Genomic DNA, 17650 nt, shown 5'->3' on the forward strand with positions numbered 1-17650 from the left:
CAGAAATGCAACAGAGACACATGTTGTTAGAACTGCTTGCTTTGTTGTTTTCTCTCTCTCATTAACTTGTGAGTTTCTTAAAAGAGGACTTTTCTTTAAATTGTTAATCTTCCGTGCATAACACTGTGCTGACAAACTTCTGTTAAATGTACAGTCTAATGGATATACGGATATATGTTTTCATATAACAATAGAAAAGTATTGTCCAAATTTTACTTATTAAGAAAATGAGAATATACATTTTAAAATATAATTATGTTCCTTATAAAAATGTGATTTATGTGTAAAATTCATAACGATGTATTATTTTAGATGAAAATGAAAACTCGTACAAAAGAAAGTCAGTCTTTACCTTTTTATGTTTATGTACAGCCAAGAAAACAAAGAAAAGTTTTCCCCATTTCTTAACTAATTCTAAATTTAGGTTAATTAACCCAAAGTAACAAAACAAGTCCCCAGCTTCACAACAGAAGCTAGGGAGCTTAATTTATGCTTAAAGGCTGTTTTTTTAGACTGCAAGTTGACTCCTAACAGGTAGAGTGGTTTATTTTGGATTTTTGAAATAATTTATTCTGGAATATGTGGGAACTCAAGAAATTACTTCTCTAAAAGCTCATGGCCTTTGGTGATCTATTTTAAAAATAAACTTTCCAAAATATTACATAATGCTGTTGCCTTAAATACTGCATCATTATAGGCCATAAACTTGAATTGCTGTTATTATAGCCATTTTGAGGATTAAATGAGATAATGAATTCCTTTAAAGCACTTGGCAACATAACAGACCCTCCAAAACAATGGCAGCCATTATTGTTGTTATTAAGATATTTGAATTTAACACAGGAGGATGTAAGTTGACATGATTTGTGTGTCTACAGCTTAAACCAAGTTCGAGCTCACTGTTTATTTTTGCAAAGAAAGTTTTACTGAAACACAGCCTAAATGTTGACTATCTGGCTCTTCAAGAAAAAGTTTGCTTACTACTGACTTAAACTCAACTCATCTTTATAAACTTTTTTAAAAGATAATATTTTATAAAAAATTGTTTAATTAAAATGACTTATCTGCACTCATTTGAAACAAACCACTTTGACTCATGTATAAGTTTCTGATACAAAGAGTAGTGATGATGTAATTTGAATAAAGATCAAACATGCTTTGGAAACTCAGACATCCAAAATCAATCAATAGAAGTGGAACAAATTCTGAATGCTCCGGTAGTTCAAGAATAAAGTGATGTCTATATGGTTGTTTAAGTAAACTAAATCTCCACCACCTAGTTTATAACCAACAAATTGACTTCCAGTGGTTTGGGAAGGGGGCAACAATTAGTATACAGACGATACATACTAGATTCTACTATGCAATCCTGTCTCTCTCTTTTTAAAAAAATTTTTAATGCTATATACAAAAAGAAAAAATGACAAGGATTTATCAACTACCCCTGGGCTCTGCCAATGCACTTAAACGCAGGTGAACTCTACAATATTAAATTATTTGAAATTTCATACAGTATGATGATAAATCAGCGAACACACACAAACACATTAAGAAAGAGATCAATTTTGTATGTGAAACAATTAGATAAAATTTACTGGAGGATTCTGTTCTGTTCTTCTGATCCCAGTGGATGGCCTATATATTTATTCTACAGAGTTGAGTTAGTCTGACCGAGTACCCATCCTGGGCTGTGCTACAAAAGAAACGTTACTGTAAGTTCTAATATCCAGGACTCCCTCAGCAGCAGATACAGATTTCTCCTCCCACAGAGATGGCATAATCTCAATCACATGTAGCCATTTCTGTTTTTATTCCCAGGCATTTTTTCATTGGCCCTTCAACCTCCTGTTCTAATGCTATAGCATAATTCTTCTATCTCATCTATCTCCTCATGTCATTCTACCCAGAGACTTTAACTAACCTTTGTGTCTCTTGTTCCATGCTAAATAATTTCTTCTCCACTCTCAATCTCCACTCACAGCTCACAGAGTCTTCTTCCCATGTCCTTTCCTCAACCAGTTCTGTCTCAAATGCATAACTTCCCCCACAGCCCTTTCCAGAAGAGAATGCCCATTCTCAATGCCCATTCATTGCTCAAAGTTCCAATGCCCTATATGGCCCACGTAGGATAATATGTGGATGAGGAAGAGATATCCCATCCATTACTCCTCACTGCCCCTTGAGATGTACTCTATCAGGTTAAAACATCATCTTTCATCACTTTCTCTGTGGCTGCCTTCCATTAATCTCTCAATCAGTCACTCCAACATGCTCCTGCCTACACATCCTTCCCTAAGAACTAGCCTCACACTGAATGACTTTAATGTTATTGTGTAGATTCAGCCAACACCTTAGCTAAATGGTTCCTTACCATTTTTGTCTTGACTCCATTGTGTTTCAGTGACCCACATCCATATAATACCCTAGACTGTGTATTTAGTTACCTAGAGTTATTCCCAAATTCTAAATCCTGGATCCCGTTCTCTGATCAGAACCTTACCTTCTAACTCTCTTATTTCATCATTTCAGCCATATTTGTTCTTTGATCATTTGGAGACCCCTGATCCTTCACTTTGCTCCTTCACTCTTATTTCCACATCCAACCTAGACCACAGGGCCATCATTTCAACTGCTTTTCTATATTCCCTGAGCCCTTCTCTCAGCTCCACCAGCCTGAAAAAGTTCTAAAGTTGGATCAGTCCAAATGTTGCCTTTCTCCCCTTTATGCAAAGCCTAAAAAAGTCATAGACCTGTCTAAATTGGTATCACTATTAATTTATAGTCTCAAAACTCAGCAGGATGTTCAGTACTGCATTTGATGTACCTTTAATTAGTTATTTTGCATTCTCCACAATAACCATTTCCTCTCTCCTTTCTCCACAAGCTTCCCACTTTATTGTCCCATGATCAGGCCGGATGTAGACCTTGCTTCATACTTCACAGGACAGAGAGAAGAAACCCAATGGGGATTCCTTCAGCATCTGATCCTTCCATTAGAAGTGCACCTACGAATATTATTGGTCCATATTTCCTCTGCTTTTAACGATAATCCATTCTTCGTGTGCTGGATTTGCAGCAAAATTATACCCATTTCTCAGGTATTGGGCTGGATATAACTTCTTCACAAGCCTCTGTCATTGGTTCTTCACAATATAAAAAACTTGTTATTGTTTACTCTATTTCTTGCTAAACTGTAAGTTCCACATACTGCGCAGCAATTGGGCACTGTCCTATCACAGAGACTCTGCTCCACTGAAAGTTTAGTACTGTGATATTTGTTACAGGAAAGAAACTTCCATGAAGAGTGGAATTCATAAGTGACTCCTTAAAAGTTTCCTGATACCCACATAGATGTTTACAATCAATAGGTAGGTGTATGCCATCCATTCTTTTTCTGAAAAGTTTATGTGCGGCTGGATTGAATTTTTATTAACCAAATCCATTTTTCAACGCACTGGGAGAATTCTGTGTATCTAAGAGAACTCAACTGTCTGGCAGATTGATTTTTTATGTGAAAAATGTTTTTTATAATAAAAATAATCAAATCGTAATTTTTCCGCTTTTTAAGTTTACTTTTTCACATATTGGATTTCTTGAAGTATGCACAGCTCTATATGTATACCTCACTTACATGATGAATAGGTTTCTAAAGAAATATATGTCAATCAATTTTTCCATAAAATATACTCATTGAATTCTGAAATAGATTTTAGAAATAACTTTTCACAACGAAAAAAACAGTGGTTTCTGGAAATCATTAAAAAATATTTAAAACTCAAATATTAACAAAGTTACTCAATCAATAAGAGGTATGATTCCAAAACTCCAGTATGGTATGGATGGTGCTAGAAGATGCTTATTTAATCACTAAACACACCTGCTCCTGACTTGACATCTTTAGTGCAGGTTGTCACACCTCCGTTTCTAGGACAGACATTATTGTACTATCTCTTTCAATTTCCCTCCAGCCTCCTCCTTGGTATTATTGAGCTGACTTGCTTATTTCCAATCTTCTGAATCTGCGCTTGTGCTTACGTTTAGTAGGTAACAGACTAATGCAACATGACAAAGGGAGAGAAAAGGAGAGGTGGACAGGAACACAGCAAGATGGCAAGAACACCCAGGCAGAGGATTTCCTTGGCAACGGGACACACTATGGGGAAGATCAGTCAGGCCCACGGTCACAGGAAATGAATCAGGCAACGCAGTGACCAAAGGAAACAGTTAAGCAGCAGCTTCAGTCAAAGTCAAGTAATTAATGAATTGAAATTAATTTTCACATTTATAAAAGGCACTATTACCATGAAACGTGAGCTGCTTACCTCTGCAAGATAGAACTCATCATATTGCCTTCGGAAGCTTTCTCCCTTGTGGTAGTTGCTGGCAGCGACTATCACATCCACCGTCACCATACTCAGGATGAACATGTGGAAAACTGACGAGCGCATCATTTGCTGAGGAGGCAAAACAGACGAACTCTTAATGAAGAAATAACCTTACCATTAAACATAACTGGTGTGCTTAGACCTTGATCTGTGACATCTTTGTGAAATGCTGCTGTGCAAAATGGCACTTCCAAGAGAACTTGATGAATATAGTTACTACTGAACAGTGCGAGCAAAGGAATCTTTTTTTTCAGGCAGCTAAAAATGACTGCGGAGACAGTCACAGAGAAATGGAAAATAAATTTCATTTAACTTGTGTATAGCTCGTATCTTAATTTTCATTGGTTAGTTAGGTAGTCTTTATCCTTAATGCTGACTGTATGGAGAAATGAATTTTAAAAAGCTGATACCACAAAACAAGTATTGCTTTCTTCTGTTAAGAGAAAAAAACTACTGTGGATGAAGATATTTTAGAGATGATCATAAAACTGGAAGAAACTTGAGATCTATTTATTTTTTACTTTATTACTTCTACAAATAATTTATTTTTTACTTTTTTAAACCACTTTATTGAGGTACGATTGACATAAGAAAAGCTGTACATATTGAATGTATACAACTCAATGAGTTTGGGGCTAAGTATACACTCATGAAACCATCACCACTATCAAGGCCATAAACACATCCATCACTTCCAAAAGTTTCCCCCCTCCTCCTGTATTATTACTAATTTTTGTGGCAAGAACACTTAATATAAGATCTAGCCTCTTAGTAAATTTTAAGTATACAATATAGGATTGTTAGCTATGGGCACTAAGCTTTATAGCAGATCTCCAGAACTTCTTTATCTTACATACCTGAAACTTCGTACCGTTTGCATAAATAATTCATTTAGAATTATACTACAACTAAAAAACCCGATGTCTATATTTATATTAACTATGTGCCTGGAGCTGTCGTAGGTGCTTTACATAAATTAACTCATTTAATGTCATAGCAGCCCTGGGAAGTTACTCTAATTTCATAGAGAAGGAAACTGAGGCTCAGAGAAGTTAAATAACTTTCCACTGTCACACAGTATTGAGGTGGAACCACAATGAGGACCCCAGTCTGGTCCAAGTCTACTGCCTACACTGAGTTGAAATAATTAGGCATTCAAAAATAATGACTGTTATTATAGCAGCTACCATGTATTGAATGCTTCCTGTGTTCTAGGCCACACTATAAACACGTTACTTATTTTATCTCTTTAAGTCTTGACCATTGCCTATATGCTGGGATATATTACTCCCTTTTCCCAGTGAGTTCAGAGAGAGTAATTCATTTATCCAAGGTCACCCAGCAAGTACACTGCAGATCCAGGCTCTGCACGTAAGTCTGTTGAAAGGCCATCCTGGGACCCACCGTCCACTGTGGGATAAAGAATATATAAAAGGAGAGAGCAGAGGCTGGGCAATAGGAGGAGGAGAGAGAAGCTGACCTATGGAAAGCGGCTGAACACATAACAACAAACCACTGAGTCACATCCCTTGGCACCAACTGACTAGGAACTAGCGCCACCACGCAACCTCCTGCTGAGGCCTTGCTTCTCCTCGGTACTTAGGGACACACATCCTTACCAGCTCCTCTGACCTGAGACTTCTTCAGTCTTTGGAACTAGAAGAATCTAGCTACAGCAGAACCTGAGAATGGGAACAGAGAAGAAGGTGCTGTCTCTGTATCCACATCTGTGACTTCATGGGGCTTCCGGACCCTGCAGTGGGCACTGACAGCACGGGCTCCAGGCCAAGTTGCGTGTAGCTGTAACTCCGCCACTTACAAGCTCTGTGGCCCTGGGCAAGTTACTAAAACCTCTCTGTGCCTCAGTTTTCCCATCAATAAAGTGGAGATAACAGTGGCAACTCCAAAGGTTGTTACTGATTTTAAATGAGCAAAATATTTGTAAAGTTCTTAGAACAGTGCTTGCATGTTATAAGTGTTCTATAAAGGTTTGTAGTAAAAATAAATGCAATTCTGTGAATAAGGTATTTTGCTGTTCAGGAATGATAAACTAATTTCCCAAGGTCAAAGAATTAATTATGTTGTATACTTGAATGAGTCCAGAACCAAGCGAGATAAATAAAAGTGATAAGGTCTAATAATTTGAGAGATGTCAGAGCCATTGGAAAAGCAGTTATCTAGCAAGGTTTTGTGCCACCAAGGCTATTGATGCATTCTTAAATCCATCTGCCCTTGACTTTTTTTATAGGTAATAGATAATCAAATTCCAGAGCTGCCAACCAACATATTTAAATACACGTCAATTTACTTGCAGGAACTACTGACCTTCATGACACAGATAAGCAAATCATTCTGCAAGTTTCTATTCTCATTAGAATTTTTATTGTTATTTAGCCTTTCTCACATTGTGAGAGTTAAATTCCATAACTATTATTCTTTTTTCTATACTCTTTTCAACATAATGTTCTATTAAAAACATTTCGGCTGATTTCCACTTTATCTGCATGACAGAAAAGCCACAACTTTCTCTTTCTATTTTCCTTAGCTGTGAATTTATGTCTTAAGTAAACTGTTATTACTGAAAGGTCCAAACAAAGCTTTTAGCCATGGCTGTCAAAAAACTTTTAAATTGGTTTTGTAACTGTCACAGCTTTACTTTGGTGCTGTCATTATAATTAGGTTGTTTTTTGTCTGAGTGTCTACGTGTCCCTGTTGGTACAGAGTCATTAAAATAATCACTGACAATGGATTTTGATACACTATAATCACCATTGCTTAGCTGGCTTTCTCCAAAGTAATCACTTTCAAATATTAAATAAGAATTAAGGTGATCAGTATGCGCAGTTGTTAAATTTGAATATTTAAACTAGTAACTCTAGCTTTAAAGTTAGAGCTAGTGACACGGACTACTGCAACTCAATTCAATGCAACCAACGTTGGAAACTGGCTATTGGCTTCCGAAACATAGAAGGGCTAGCAACACTGCTTTTAGACTCATGCTTATATCTATAGGCAGTCCAGATTTATAACCTTCAATTTTTTTATTTTCTTATAAAAATTAATGTAAAAGAAAATGTTAAAGTTGAGTTAGTGTCACAAAATATTATATAACAAGATTTTCACAATCGTATTATTTAATACAGATGTAGACTATATATTATATATATAAACACATATGTATGTGTATATATGTATGTGTGTATATATATTTATATACATATACCTGACCATATATCTACATATTTATATAGATATTTAATACAAGACTCTTCAGATCCTGCATATGCATTCAATTTTTTAAAGTTCCCTTCAACTGCAATGTCATTTTGGTTTATATTTTTTTAAATCAGATAAGTTTTACGTATACTTTTAGTTTGGTTTGATCCAAGAACTACTGTTTTCTGTATGTGACAGCTGGAATCATCAAAATATGAAGAAGAGACTCTAACCGAATCATCCCCATGGCAGCCATATCTGTCAGGAATGCTCAGGAGCCTTGCTACTCAAAGGGTGGTCCCTGAACCAGCAGCCTCCTGGGAGTGTATTGGAAATGCAGGATCAGAGGCTCTATCTCAGACCTACTAAATCAGAATCTGTGTTTTTAACAAGGTCCCTGATGATTAATGAGCATATTAGAGTTTGAGAGGCTCTGTCATACAGGATACTCCTTGAGTAGCAGGTTAAACTGGATGACCTTTACCATTTTTTTTTTCTTTACAAATTCACAATTTCCTGATTCTAAGAGTCTATAACCACTGCACAGAATATAACAAACACTAGCTAGCATATTATGGTAATATGTTAGGATATACCACCACAAAAATGGATGCCCACCTTCCCCCCTTCTCCAGCTCTAAGATCAAAAATAGACTAAACCAGTTTGGCCTTATGAAGACAAAAGTATGTGTTGGTTTTTCAGCCATTGGGAGCGTATTATGAAGACAGCATAACAAGCTCTTCCATAAAGATTAAGAATGTAAGTGGCCTCCAGAATCTGGAAGAGGTAAGGAAACAGCGTCCTCCCTAGAACCTCCGGAAGGAATGCAGCCTTGCTGACACCTTGATTTTAGCCCAGGGAAACCCATTTCGGCCTTCTGACCTGTAGAACTATAAATAATGAATTCATGTTGTTTTAAGTCACTAAGATTGTGGCAATTTCTTACAACAGCAATAAGAAACGAATACAAGCACTGTTCCTGGTTTTGACATACACCAGCTCAAGTCATCTTCCATGAAACATGACCATATCCAAGTGCCCAGGGGTACAAAATTCCACCTGACCCAGGGGTTCCACCCAAGCCCACTTGCCTCCAGGAGTCTCTGTAAGATTTATTACTACAAATGTAAACTCACTATACCAACCGAGGTTTTCATCTTACTTGTTTCAGAAGGTGTAAAGAGACAACGGGTCTGGAGCAGTGATGCTGAGTCCAACCTCAAGCAGAGGAACAAGAAAGGCCACTTTTCTGTATGTTAGTTCTGAGCCCTACTGTGAAAGAGATGATCTCAAGAGACTGTGAAGCCTATGTCAGACATGGATAGGGCTCCTCACTCAATTCAAATTGACACCAACAAGAGGTATTATCAAAATAAGGGCTAATAGTTGAGCGCCTGGTTTGTGCCAAGCTTCATTCCAAGCATACTGCATGCTGGTGTAAAAATTGCATTTAATCCCCAACAACCCATGAGATAGGTGCTTTTGTTATCCCCTTTCACCTGTGGAGAAACAGGAAAGGATAAGTGGATTTCCAAGCTCACAGAGTTAGAAAGTAGTCTCAGATATTTTGAGTCCAAAGCAGGTGCTCTCTTGCCTTCTATCAGGCAGTCAAAATTCTGCATGTTAAAGAAGAAAGAGAAGCAGCTCCCTCGCCAAGTGTTTGTGATTAAACAGAGGGCATATAAGTTTGTGAACCTTACGTTTGAAAACTGAAGACGATCTGTTCCTTACAGAAGAGTGTAAGATTGCCATGGTGTCAAACGCCCATTTTGAAGGTAGGATGTGCTCAGTTCAAATCTTGGCTCTGTGCACAATCTAACCTCTCTGTGACTTAGTTTTCTTGTACGGGAGATGGATGTGATAACACCTACATCTCTACATTGTAACACGAATAGAAATGAGACTATTTAGTTTAGAGTCTACATAGTATGGAGTCTAAATAGTATAGATGCCATAGCAAGCATCTTGCACTCCTCAACTCTTATGACTATTACTGTACTTGAGAACCATTCTAAGCATTTAAAGGTAGAGACACAATCAGTTGCTTACGGGGAAGGTAAGAAGGTATAACATGAGAAGTCAGTGGAAGAGATAACTAATCTTGAAAGGAACCATGAAAATTCATAGACTTTCTAAAAGGTCTTAAACTGTCTCACTTTTAGTGGTATGAATGCTTAAGTACTTCAAGGGAGCTATTTCTCTTAATTTGTTCAGTAATTTTTCCTTTAAAGCAGTGCTTTAAAGATTCTGAAGACTGCAGGCAAACATCCAACAAGTCAAAATTGTGGCCTTGGAGGCCACAATAAGGCTAAATTAGGATAATGAATAGTACAGCTCAAAAATCAAATCTTTCTTTAAATTGCAGCTTGAGCGAATAAAATATCCTGCCTTGGTAAACAAATTTCATGCACTGAACATTGTATCTGCCATGTACTAAAAGTTGTGCTTTAATTAGATTTCAAAATAAACGTATTTGGAGGACAATGCAATTACAAGATGAAATTCTCAGAAACTACCTTGTATGTGAGCCATGGGCATAAGAACAAGATCATATGTAAAAGACCAAGTGCATAAAACCTAAAATAAATCTCCCATTTGCAAGTGGTGCAACCTTTGCTTCCCTTATTTAGAAGACATCTGGATATTCAGCACTTCTATAATCAATACACAAAATAATTCTGCCCAATATAAAGAATTTGTGTTAAGAAGGAAATATATTTGTATCAATACTGAAAACAGAACCAATGGATGCCCTTACAAACTATGCCTTTAACATCTGCCTGCTCCTGCCATGTCCTTGGAGAACCAGAGGATAGAAGGAGATCCATAAGTGACTTCTCACAGAGGCACTGAGAGGCTGTGATACCAATGAAAACCCTGCCCGCTGTCAAGTCCTGACTGGCTTGTGCTCTTTCCTGGACAGTAAGCTGGGTGAGGGAATCCCACCATGCGGAAGTCAATTGTAGGAGGAGGAAGAGGGGTTTAGGGAGACACTTTCAGCTCTTGGCCAGCGTGAGTATATCTTTCACTCTACTCTGTAAGAGTAAGGCTAGATGTTAAATCATAAACTGCCACACAAATGTTTATTACTGTTAGTAATATCTTTCAATCTCCAACTCCTGACTCTACAACACAAACTAGATTCTAATGATAAATACATGCCTTCTGGAAAAGAAATATCATTAAGAAGAACTGATTATTATACTAAGCCAGTGACTTTTAAATTTCTTTTAGCCCGTGTGGCAGAGCCTGAAATTGCCTGAAATTGAATGAACCTACCTCACTGTATCCACAGCCTTGCTTGTGCCCTCCCACTGTGACTCTGGACTTAGCCACATGACTTGTGAAAACACTTGTGAGTTGCCACTTACTCTTGCAGCTCTTAGAACCCTGAGCCACCACATCAACACTCCAGGCTGGCCTGCTGCATGGTAGCCATTGGCCCCATCATCCCTTTCCCCCTACAGCCAGCCATGACCCAGAAGCAGAGATGCTAGCTGATGAGCCAGATGATGCTGCTGGCTGATTGCAGATGCAAAAGGGAGCCTGGCTGTGATCAGCTGAGACTGGCTCAGACTAGCAGGGTTATTCATGAGCAAACCATGAATTCATGAGCAAAAATTAGCATCTGTTTTAGAAACCACTAAGTTTTAGGGTGGCTTGTTGTTTAGCAAAAGCTAATTAACATACCCACCGAGCCCGTTTCCTCATCCGGGGCACACAGCTAGATGACACTACTCAGCCTATCAGCATCAAAGTGGGGCAATATGAGTGGTTCTCATCACTGGAATGGAAATGGAAGTGATATGTCACTTTGGAGGGGGAATTACAAAAGGGCATGTCTTCTCCAAACTCTCTCTCTCTTCCCCTCTACAGTGACCTTGGAAACCACGTGCCTCAGATGAGATCAAAAGATAATAGCTTTTGCAAGCAAAATTTCACACTTACATAAATATATGTATATGTGTATAGGTATACGCCATTTCTGCTTGAAGGTGATGGGGAACACAGCTGGCCTCACCTGTGGTGTGCTGGAGCTGCAATTGTGTGCATCTCTCCGCAACGTCATGTTCAGTAACGTCATGTTGTTAACTTGACATTGGCCATGGTGGGAGCATTTACACCATGGAAATTAGCAAGCTATCAATCAGGACTCCCCTACTTCAAGATGTTTGTTCATACTCAGCTTCCCTGGCTCTCCGGCATCTCCTTGGAGTGGTAATTTGCTGTGGGCTATTTGAAAACTCACGCTCTAATCATACATAATAACACTCGTAGGAAGAGTAGACCACTAAATGGGCTTACCCTTGTTACTCTAGGCTTGGTCGTATAAATACATATATATATATATCATCCCATTCTGATACTTAGAGACTCATCCTGACCTATAATGCCAGGGCACTCACACAGATATGATGCCTTACTTAGCACTTTATAAAGCACACAAAAAAGCCATTGGAGGCACTGGAAGACTGCCATGAAGACCACAGGGATCTGGATAGCTCAGTTGAAGTGAGGAATAATTAAAATGGAGCTTTTTCTGTTACCTGTCCAATACAATTGCCTGTCTTGAATTAATTTAAACCATGGTGTATTTTGTTTACGAAAACATCAATTATGGACAACAGGTATTTTCCAGAGGACAATATCATAAGAAATATTCACAATTTAAAATATCTTATAGAAAACTACTTACTATCTCCTTATTTCCTCACACTTTGGGGCCATACATTTATGGATTAATGGGAGAAAGGAAAAATAAATGTAGACATATACAAAAACCTTTCAATTAGCTAAACTATAATTTAAAGATTAAGAAGTCAATGCCCCTACATGGTTTCAATATTGACATTTGAAAAAATAATCAGGAATAAAAATGCTAAAGTCTTGACTTTGCAACAATGAAGTGCTGACCTTGCTTACTTTGCTGGACATAGATAATAATAAAAATCAAAGTATTTGTTCCTCCACAATATTTTTCTCTTGCATTCCCTGGTGTCTGGAAGAAGAGCAGCATAAGAGGGAAATGAAAGCACACAAGTATTATTTTTAGTTTCACGTTCCTACAGACTTCAGTCTTGAGTTCCTATGATGTTGGACACACAGTAGATTCAACAACAGTTTCTCACATGACTTGATTTTCCCCATGTACTGAATTGGTTGTGAAGCATTTTCTGCTTCCCCCTAAGGAAAGTAGCCTCAGAGAGATCTCTTCTATACGTTTCTCTATCTCCTGTATTAAATGAAAGCTACCATTGGTACTCTGGACACAGCTGGTTGGAACACAGGCCAAACTCCAGAAGGGCAGCCTCCCCCAAGGGGATGTGGCAAGGTCACTGATAAGAAGGATATCCCAAACTGGATGATGGCCCCAAGACCCACTCACTCTTGACTCTATTTTTCAGAAGTATTAATGCAAAGTCAGTAAAACAAATTAGGACACACAAGTTCAAGTAATATAATCTTATCGTTTCAAGTAATATCATCTTCTATTTGCACATTCCAAGACTGCACCATTCAGCTTTGGGCACAACGGGGCCCAAAGTGATGGTCAGCCTAGGAGGCCACTGCAAGTACTCCAGCAATAGGCCTTTCGGCTATGGTCACCTGGGCTATCCCTTCCTTGTGATCTTCTGATTCTGACTTAGAGACAAGTGTAAATAAAATGCCTGAGTGCAGGCACTAACATTTTCTATTTTCCTCCCTAGAGCTCCACAAACCATGTAATCACTGGGTTGTCTCGTCAGATTTTGACAAAGGTGCTGCCTTAGTCTTAGTTATCGGTATTGTTGTTTTTCTTTTTTCTTTGTCTTCGTGAGCACTTTAGTGAGAAGTCAGGATGGGACACCACAGGGCTGCTAGATAGTGGACCGTTACCCATGATGGTTTTCAGATCTTTGAAGACAATTTGACATTCCCACAGTTAATTAAAATGTTTATATCCAGAATCACTTGAAATTTACTTTTATATGTTTATTTTTATTTCTAGTATTAAATAGTGGGCACTAAACACAAAACTTCTGTTTTAAATTTAAGAAAGAAGTTACAAATTCAAAAACGAAATTAAATAGCTCTCCTTTTTAATAAATTGCATATCTAATACCATGCAGGACTTAGGTTGTTACATTTGACAAATGCAGAAATAAATACAAATTTTTGAGCTGTATAGCACCTTGAATTGGGAGACTCATTTTGAGATATTTAAAGTATTTAGGAAAGACAAAAAACAAATTTAAAGAATTGAAAAAATACACAAGAAATACATCAACTCTGAAATGACTAAAGTTTTTTACTTTATCCAAACCTTGTCATCAGCCTTATGGCATGGAAGGAGTCACACTGCTCCTCCAAACGCTTCAACTGCAGTGATTATGTTGAACACAGAGAAAATACATGGCAATTTCAAACCCAGGCTGAAGGGTTTAAAGACGGTTGCATATTTAACCCCAGAAATCAAGACTTGTAAGAAGAACAATGTATCCTTCATTTTTTCCTAAGGTGATAATGCAACAAATATATGATGGAAATTTGTCTCCAAAGACTATATTATGAAGGCTTCACATAAGTTAGGTAATATCTCCTGATTAATATGAATGTAAATACCGAAGAGTCATAGGACTTATTCAAACTGGAAGATGAAAATACACAACGATATAGGAATTCAGTTTGAGATAACCTGAAATGCAAATAATTTTAAAGATGTTCTGAATCTTTCTTTCTTCCCATAAGGCTTGAAAATCAAAGACACAAAACTATTTAATCAACAGTAAAACAGATAAATAAATACAATAGCACTAATAATTTTATCTTACTTTTTATTATAATATTCTAGTCTGGTTTCTATTCTGAATATAATTATTATTTTAAATACATATATATTACATACTGAATATATATATAGATATGTATATTTAAATAGTTATACACGGAATATTTAGAACAGAGGATTTACACTATGGACTCCTCTCTTTAGCTGATTTGGCCATAACTGGTTTTAAGACTATAATAAGTCTTTTTCAATTAACCTTTTAGCTACCTTCTTACAACTTTTGTTTATGCTATTTTGCCTTTAGCTATTTTACTCTTCCTGTTGCTAATTCTCATTCTAAGTTATTATAGAATAATTTTTGTATTCCTTTTTTTGCCCCAAAACTTTTCCTCTAAGCCAGCTGTTTGATGTTCTGCTGTTAGAAACTGAAGATGAGCGTGTGAGGATGAACATGTTGGGGGGAGGGGTCACCGGCATCTGAGTAAGAGGAGAGTAAGAATTTGTGTCTGCTGGGTGTGAGGCTGCATCGTTTTGTCCATGAGAGCATGTGTGTGTGCACATTCACACATAATCCCCCAAATATTTGCTAAGCACTTATCATGTGAAAGTTATAATGGAAGCAACTGGACATAGAGAAGAAAGTAACCAAATATAATCAAGGAGTCAAGAGATCCTTCTGTTGAGGAAGCTTTATTTGACCTAATTTTGAAGGGATGGACATTAGGATGGAGTGGAGGAGACAAAATTCAGAGAAATTCAAAAGACTGAATTAATGTCACAATTGAAGACAGATGAGATTTGGGGAGGACAAAGAGGGGCATGTTATAGGTTTGTGTACAGGTTTCTGGAGATGCAGGAAAAGCCTGATTTCTATATGGGAAAGGGTAGGGGAGAGGTGCATTTCATTTTCCATATAAGAGGGCAGATGTGTCCCTGAGAACACCTGGGAACATGTCTGCTGGATGTTTAGAAATACACTTCTCAGACTCAGGAAACGGGGCTAGAACTAAAGGCTACGAGGTCCCTGGACTGTGGGTGTGCACGAGAGCCGACTTCCCGGAAGCGAACAGAATCCTCCGAGAGAGTGACGGAGTTAGAAGATATGCTAACAGTCATGCTAATCATTTCCACGGAGTGAGTGACCCACTGCATTCCACACCCCACGCCATCTCACGTGCAATAGTTCTAATTCTTACAAAACTCTGAGAGATATTATTATCCCTGTTTTTCAGGTCAGAAAACTGAGGCTCTGGGGAGACTTAGCAAATCTTCCCAGGTTCTCCTGGGCCACACTGTCTTAGCTGGACACACTGTCTTCTCACACTGGTCTGTCAGTATAGAAGAGGTCTGCTTGCGGATGGAACCTAAGTTCTCATGGGCTCAACCAATTCTTGAAATCATCTGCCAGTTTGTGGGAAGCTTCATTAAGAAGACAAATGTTTAAGAATTGCTCAGGATGTCACTTCATCACTTGAGATACACATATCACACAGTCCACCTCCCCCAGTCTTCGCCTTCAATGGAAATTTTCTCAAAAAAGCATTAAAACTCTATAGTAATAATTTTCCCACAATTTGACCTACTTATTATAAGAGCCTATTATCTCTGTTCTTTACAGAAGGAGGCACACGATGGGATGTTACCAGGGAGAAATCGAGTGCGAGCTTGCCGGGTCTCATGCATACTTTCATTTTCTTGTCAGGGACTTTCTTTGCGATAATAGATTACTGGGTGTGTGTTGGAAGATGGCTCAAAACTGTGCAGCCACATCTGCCAAACTGTCAAGAGATGAAAACTACTACCTGAGAGGCAGGAGACAAACAGCGTGTCACAGCAGCAGCTGAGAAATGAGGTTCCGATTTAACAGAATTCTATTTATCATGCATTAGGGTGACCTCTTCACTCAGCTGTTGCTTAAGCTAAAATAGAGTTTAAACAACTAAGTAATCGGTTGATGCTAAAAGAGTCAATTATAACTTTTCACTTTTCTGAGACTCACACTAAAGGACACACTGAAGAAACTTTCGAAGTTTCTAAGTGGTTTTGGTAATACCACATAAAAGAACTGTGTTATTGCCTGAAGATGGTGGAGGAGTAAAATGTGCATCCATAGGTCAAGCATTAATATTTTAGACCTATCTCTCTAATATTTTAACGTCTTCTCAGTTAGACAGAAGTGCTAAGCCCTTTAAAGTTGTACAGAATTTCTGAAAATCATTTGGGAAAATCAACAGGTAAACAGGCAACGGACATGAATAAGCAACCTACAGAAAATATAAGTGGCCTATGTATATATGAAAAAAGTGCTCAACATCCATAGGCTGTAATCAGGGAGATCTGAATTTAACACTGTGCTATATCATTTCATGTCATTAGGTGTAAACGTCTGATAACATCAAGTGTAGACAAGGATGTGAAACAATGAAGAACTCTTACACGTTGCTGGTAGGAGTAAACAGTGGCCCTACCACCTGGGCAGCCATTAGGGAAAGTCTCATAAAGCCTCAGGTTGTTCACATCCTTGAACCCAGCAATTGCTCTCCTCATTATAGATGCGCAAATAACTACCACAATGTGCAAAAAGGCATGGACAAGAAGGGTCCTGGAATGTTTGCAGTAGCAAAACAATAAAAACAATCTCAATGTCCATCAATAGGACAATGAATGAATGAATGAATGGACAAACTGTGGTATATTATTATGGTAGAATAATATAGAGTGATGAAAATGAAGTGGTTAAAAATATGAGGTAGACTGCCTGTGATAAAATTCCCAGTCAGTAACTAGTTATGTGACCTCCATCAAGTTACGTAAGCTCTCTGGCCTCAATCTTCTCATTTTCAAACAGAGATCAAAATAGTACCCACATTCATAGTATTGTTATGAGCATGAAATAATTTAATACATCTGTGATATTGTGATTTATGATAAAAATATATATTTGGTTTTTGTCCTGGTCCCTGGGACACAGCTTCTAAAACCTGTGGAATTTCCTGGGCTGAGAGCCATAAAGGTGTCTTTTGTTATGTTAACGAGGTGACTTTTGGAAAGCACCTAAGGAGAGTGGGAGGGCTGGTCATGAAAGGAGCAAACTATGTGATTAGAGGGTTGGAACATTCTGGCCTAACACCAGACCTCCAGGGAGGGTGGAGGGCTGGAGATTGAGTTCAATGCCAATGGCCAGTGACTTGATCAATCATGCCTATGTAATGAAGCCTCCATAAAACCCCAAAAGGACAGGGTTCAGAAGTCTCCTGGGGCTGGTGAACACATGGAGGT

At 38.0% G+C, this 17650-nt stretch overlaps 1 protein-coding gene across 3 annotated transcripts in view; it reads right to left on the reverse strand.

Moving 5' to 3' along the window:
* The window catches only part of NALCN (sodium leak channel, non-selective), a 303103-nt gene that overhangs the window by 166219 nt on the left and 119234 nt on the right, over window positions 1–17650 (reverse strand). For all 3 annotated transcript variants that reach the window (XM_070520121.1, XM_014839403.3, XM_070520122.1), the window contains one exon: window positions 4323–4454. In XM_070520121.1, coding sequence (XP_070376222.1) covers window positions 4323–4454 — 132 coding nt within the window. The remainder of the gene's footprint in view (window positions 1–4322; window positions 4455–17650) is intronic.

This window comes from Equus asinus, chromosome 11 (assembly GCF_041296235.1).
Source record: "Equus asinus isolate D_3611 breed Donkey chromosome 11, EquAss-T2T_v2, whole genome shotgun sequence".
Taxonomy (NCBI): Eukaryota; Metazoa; Chordata; class Mammalia; order Perissodactyla; family Equidae; genus Equus; species Equus asinus.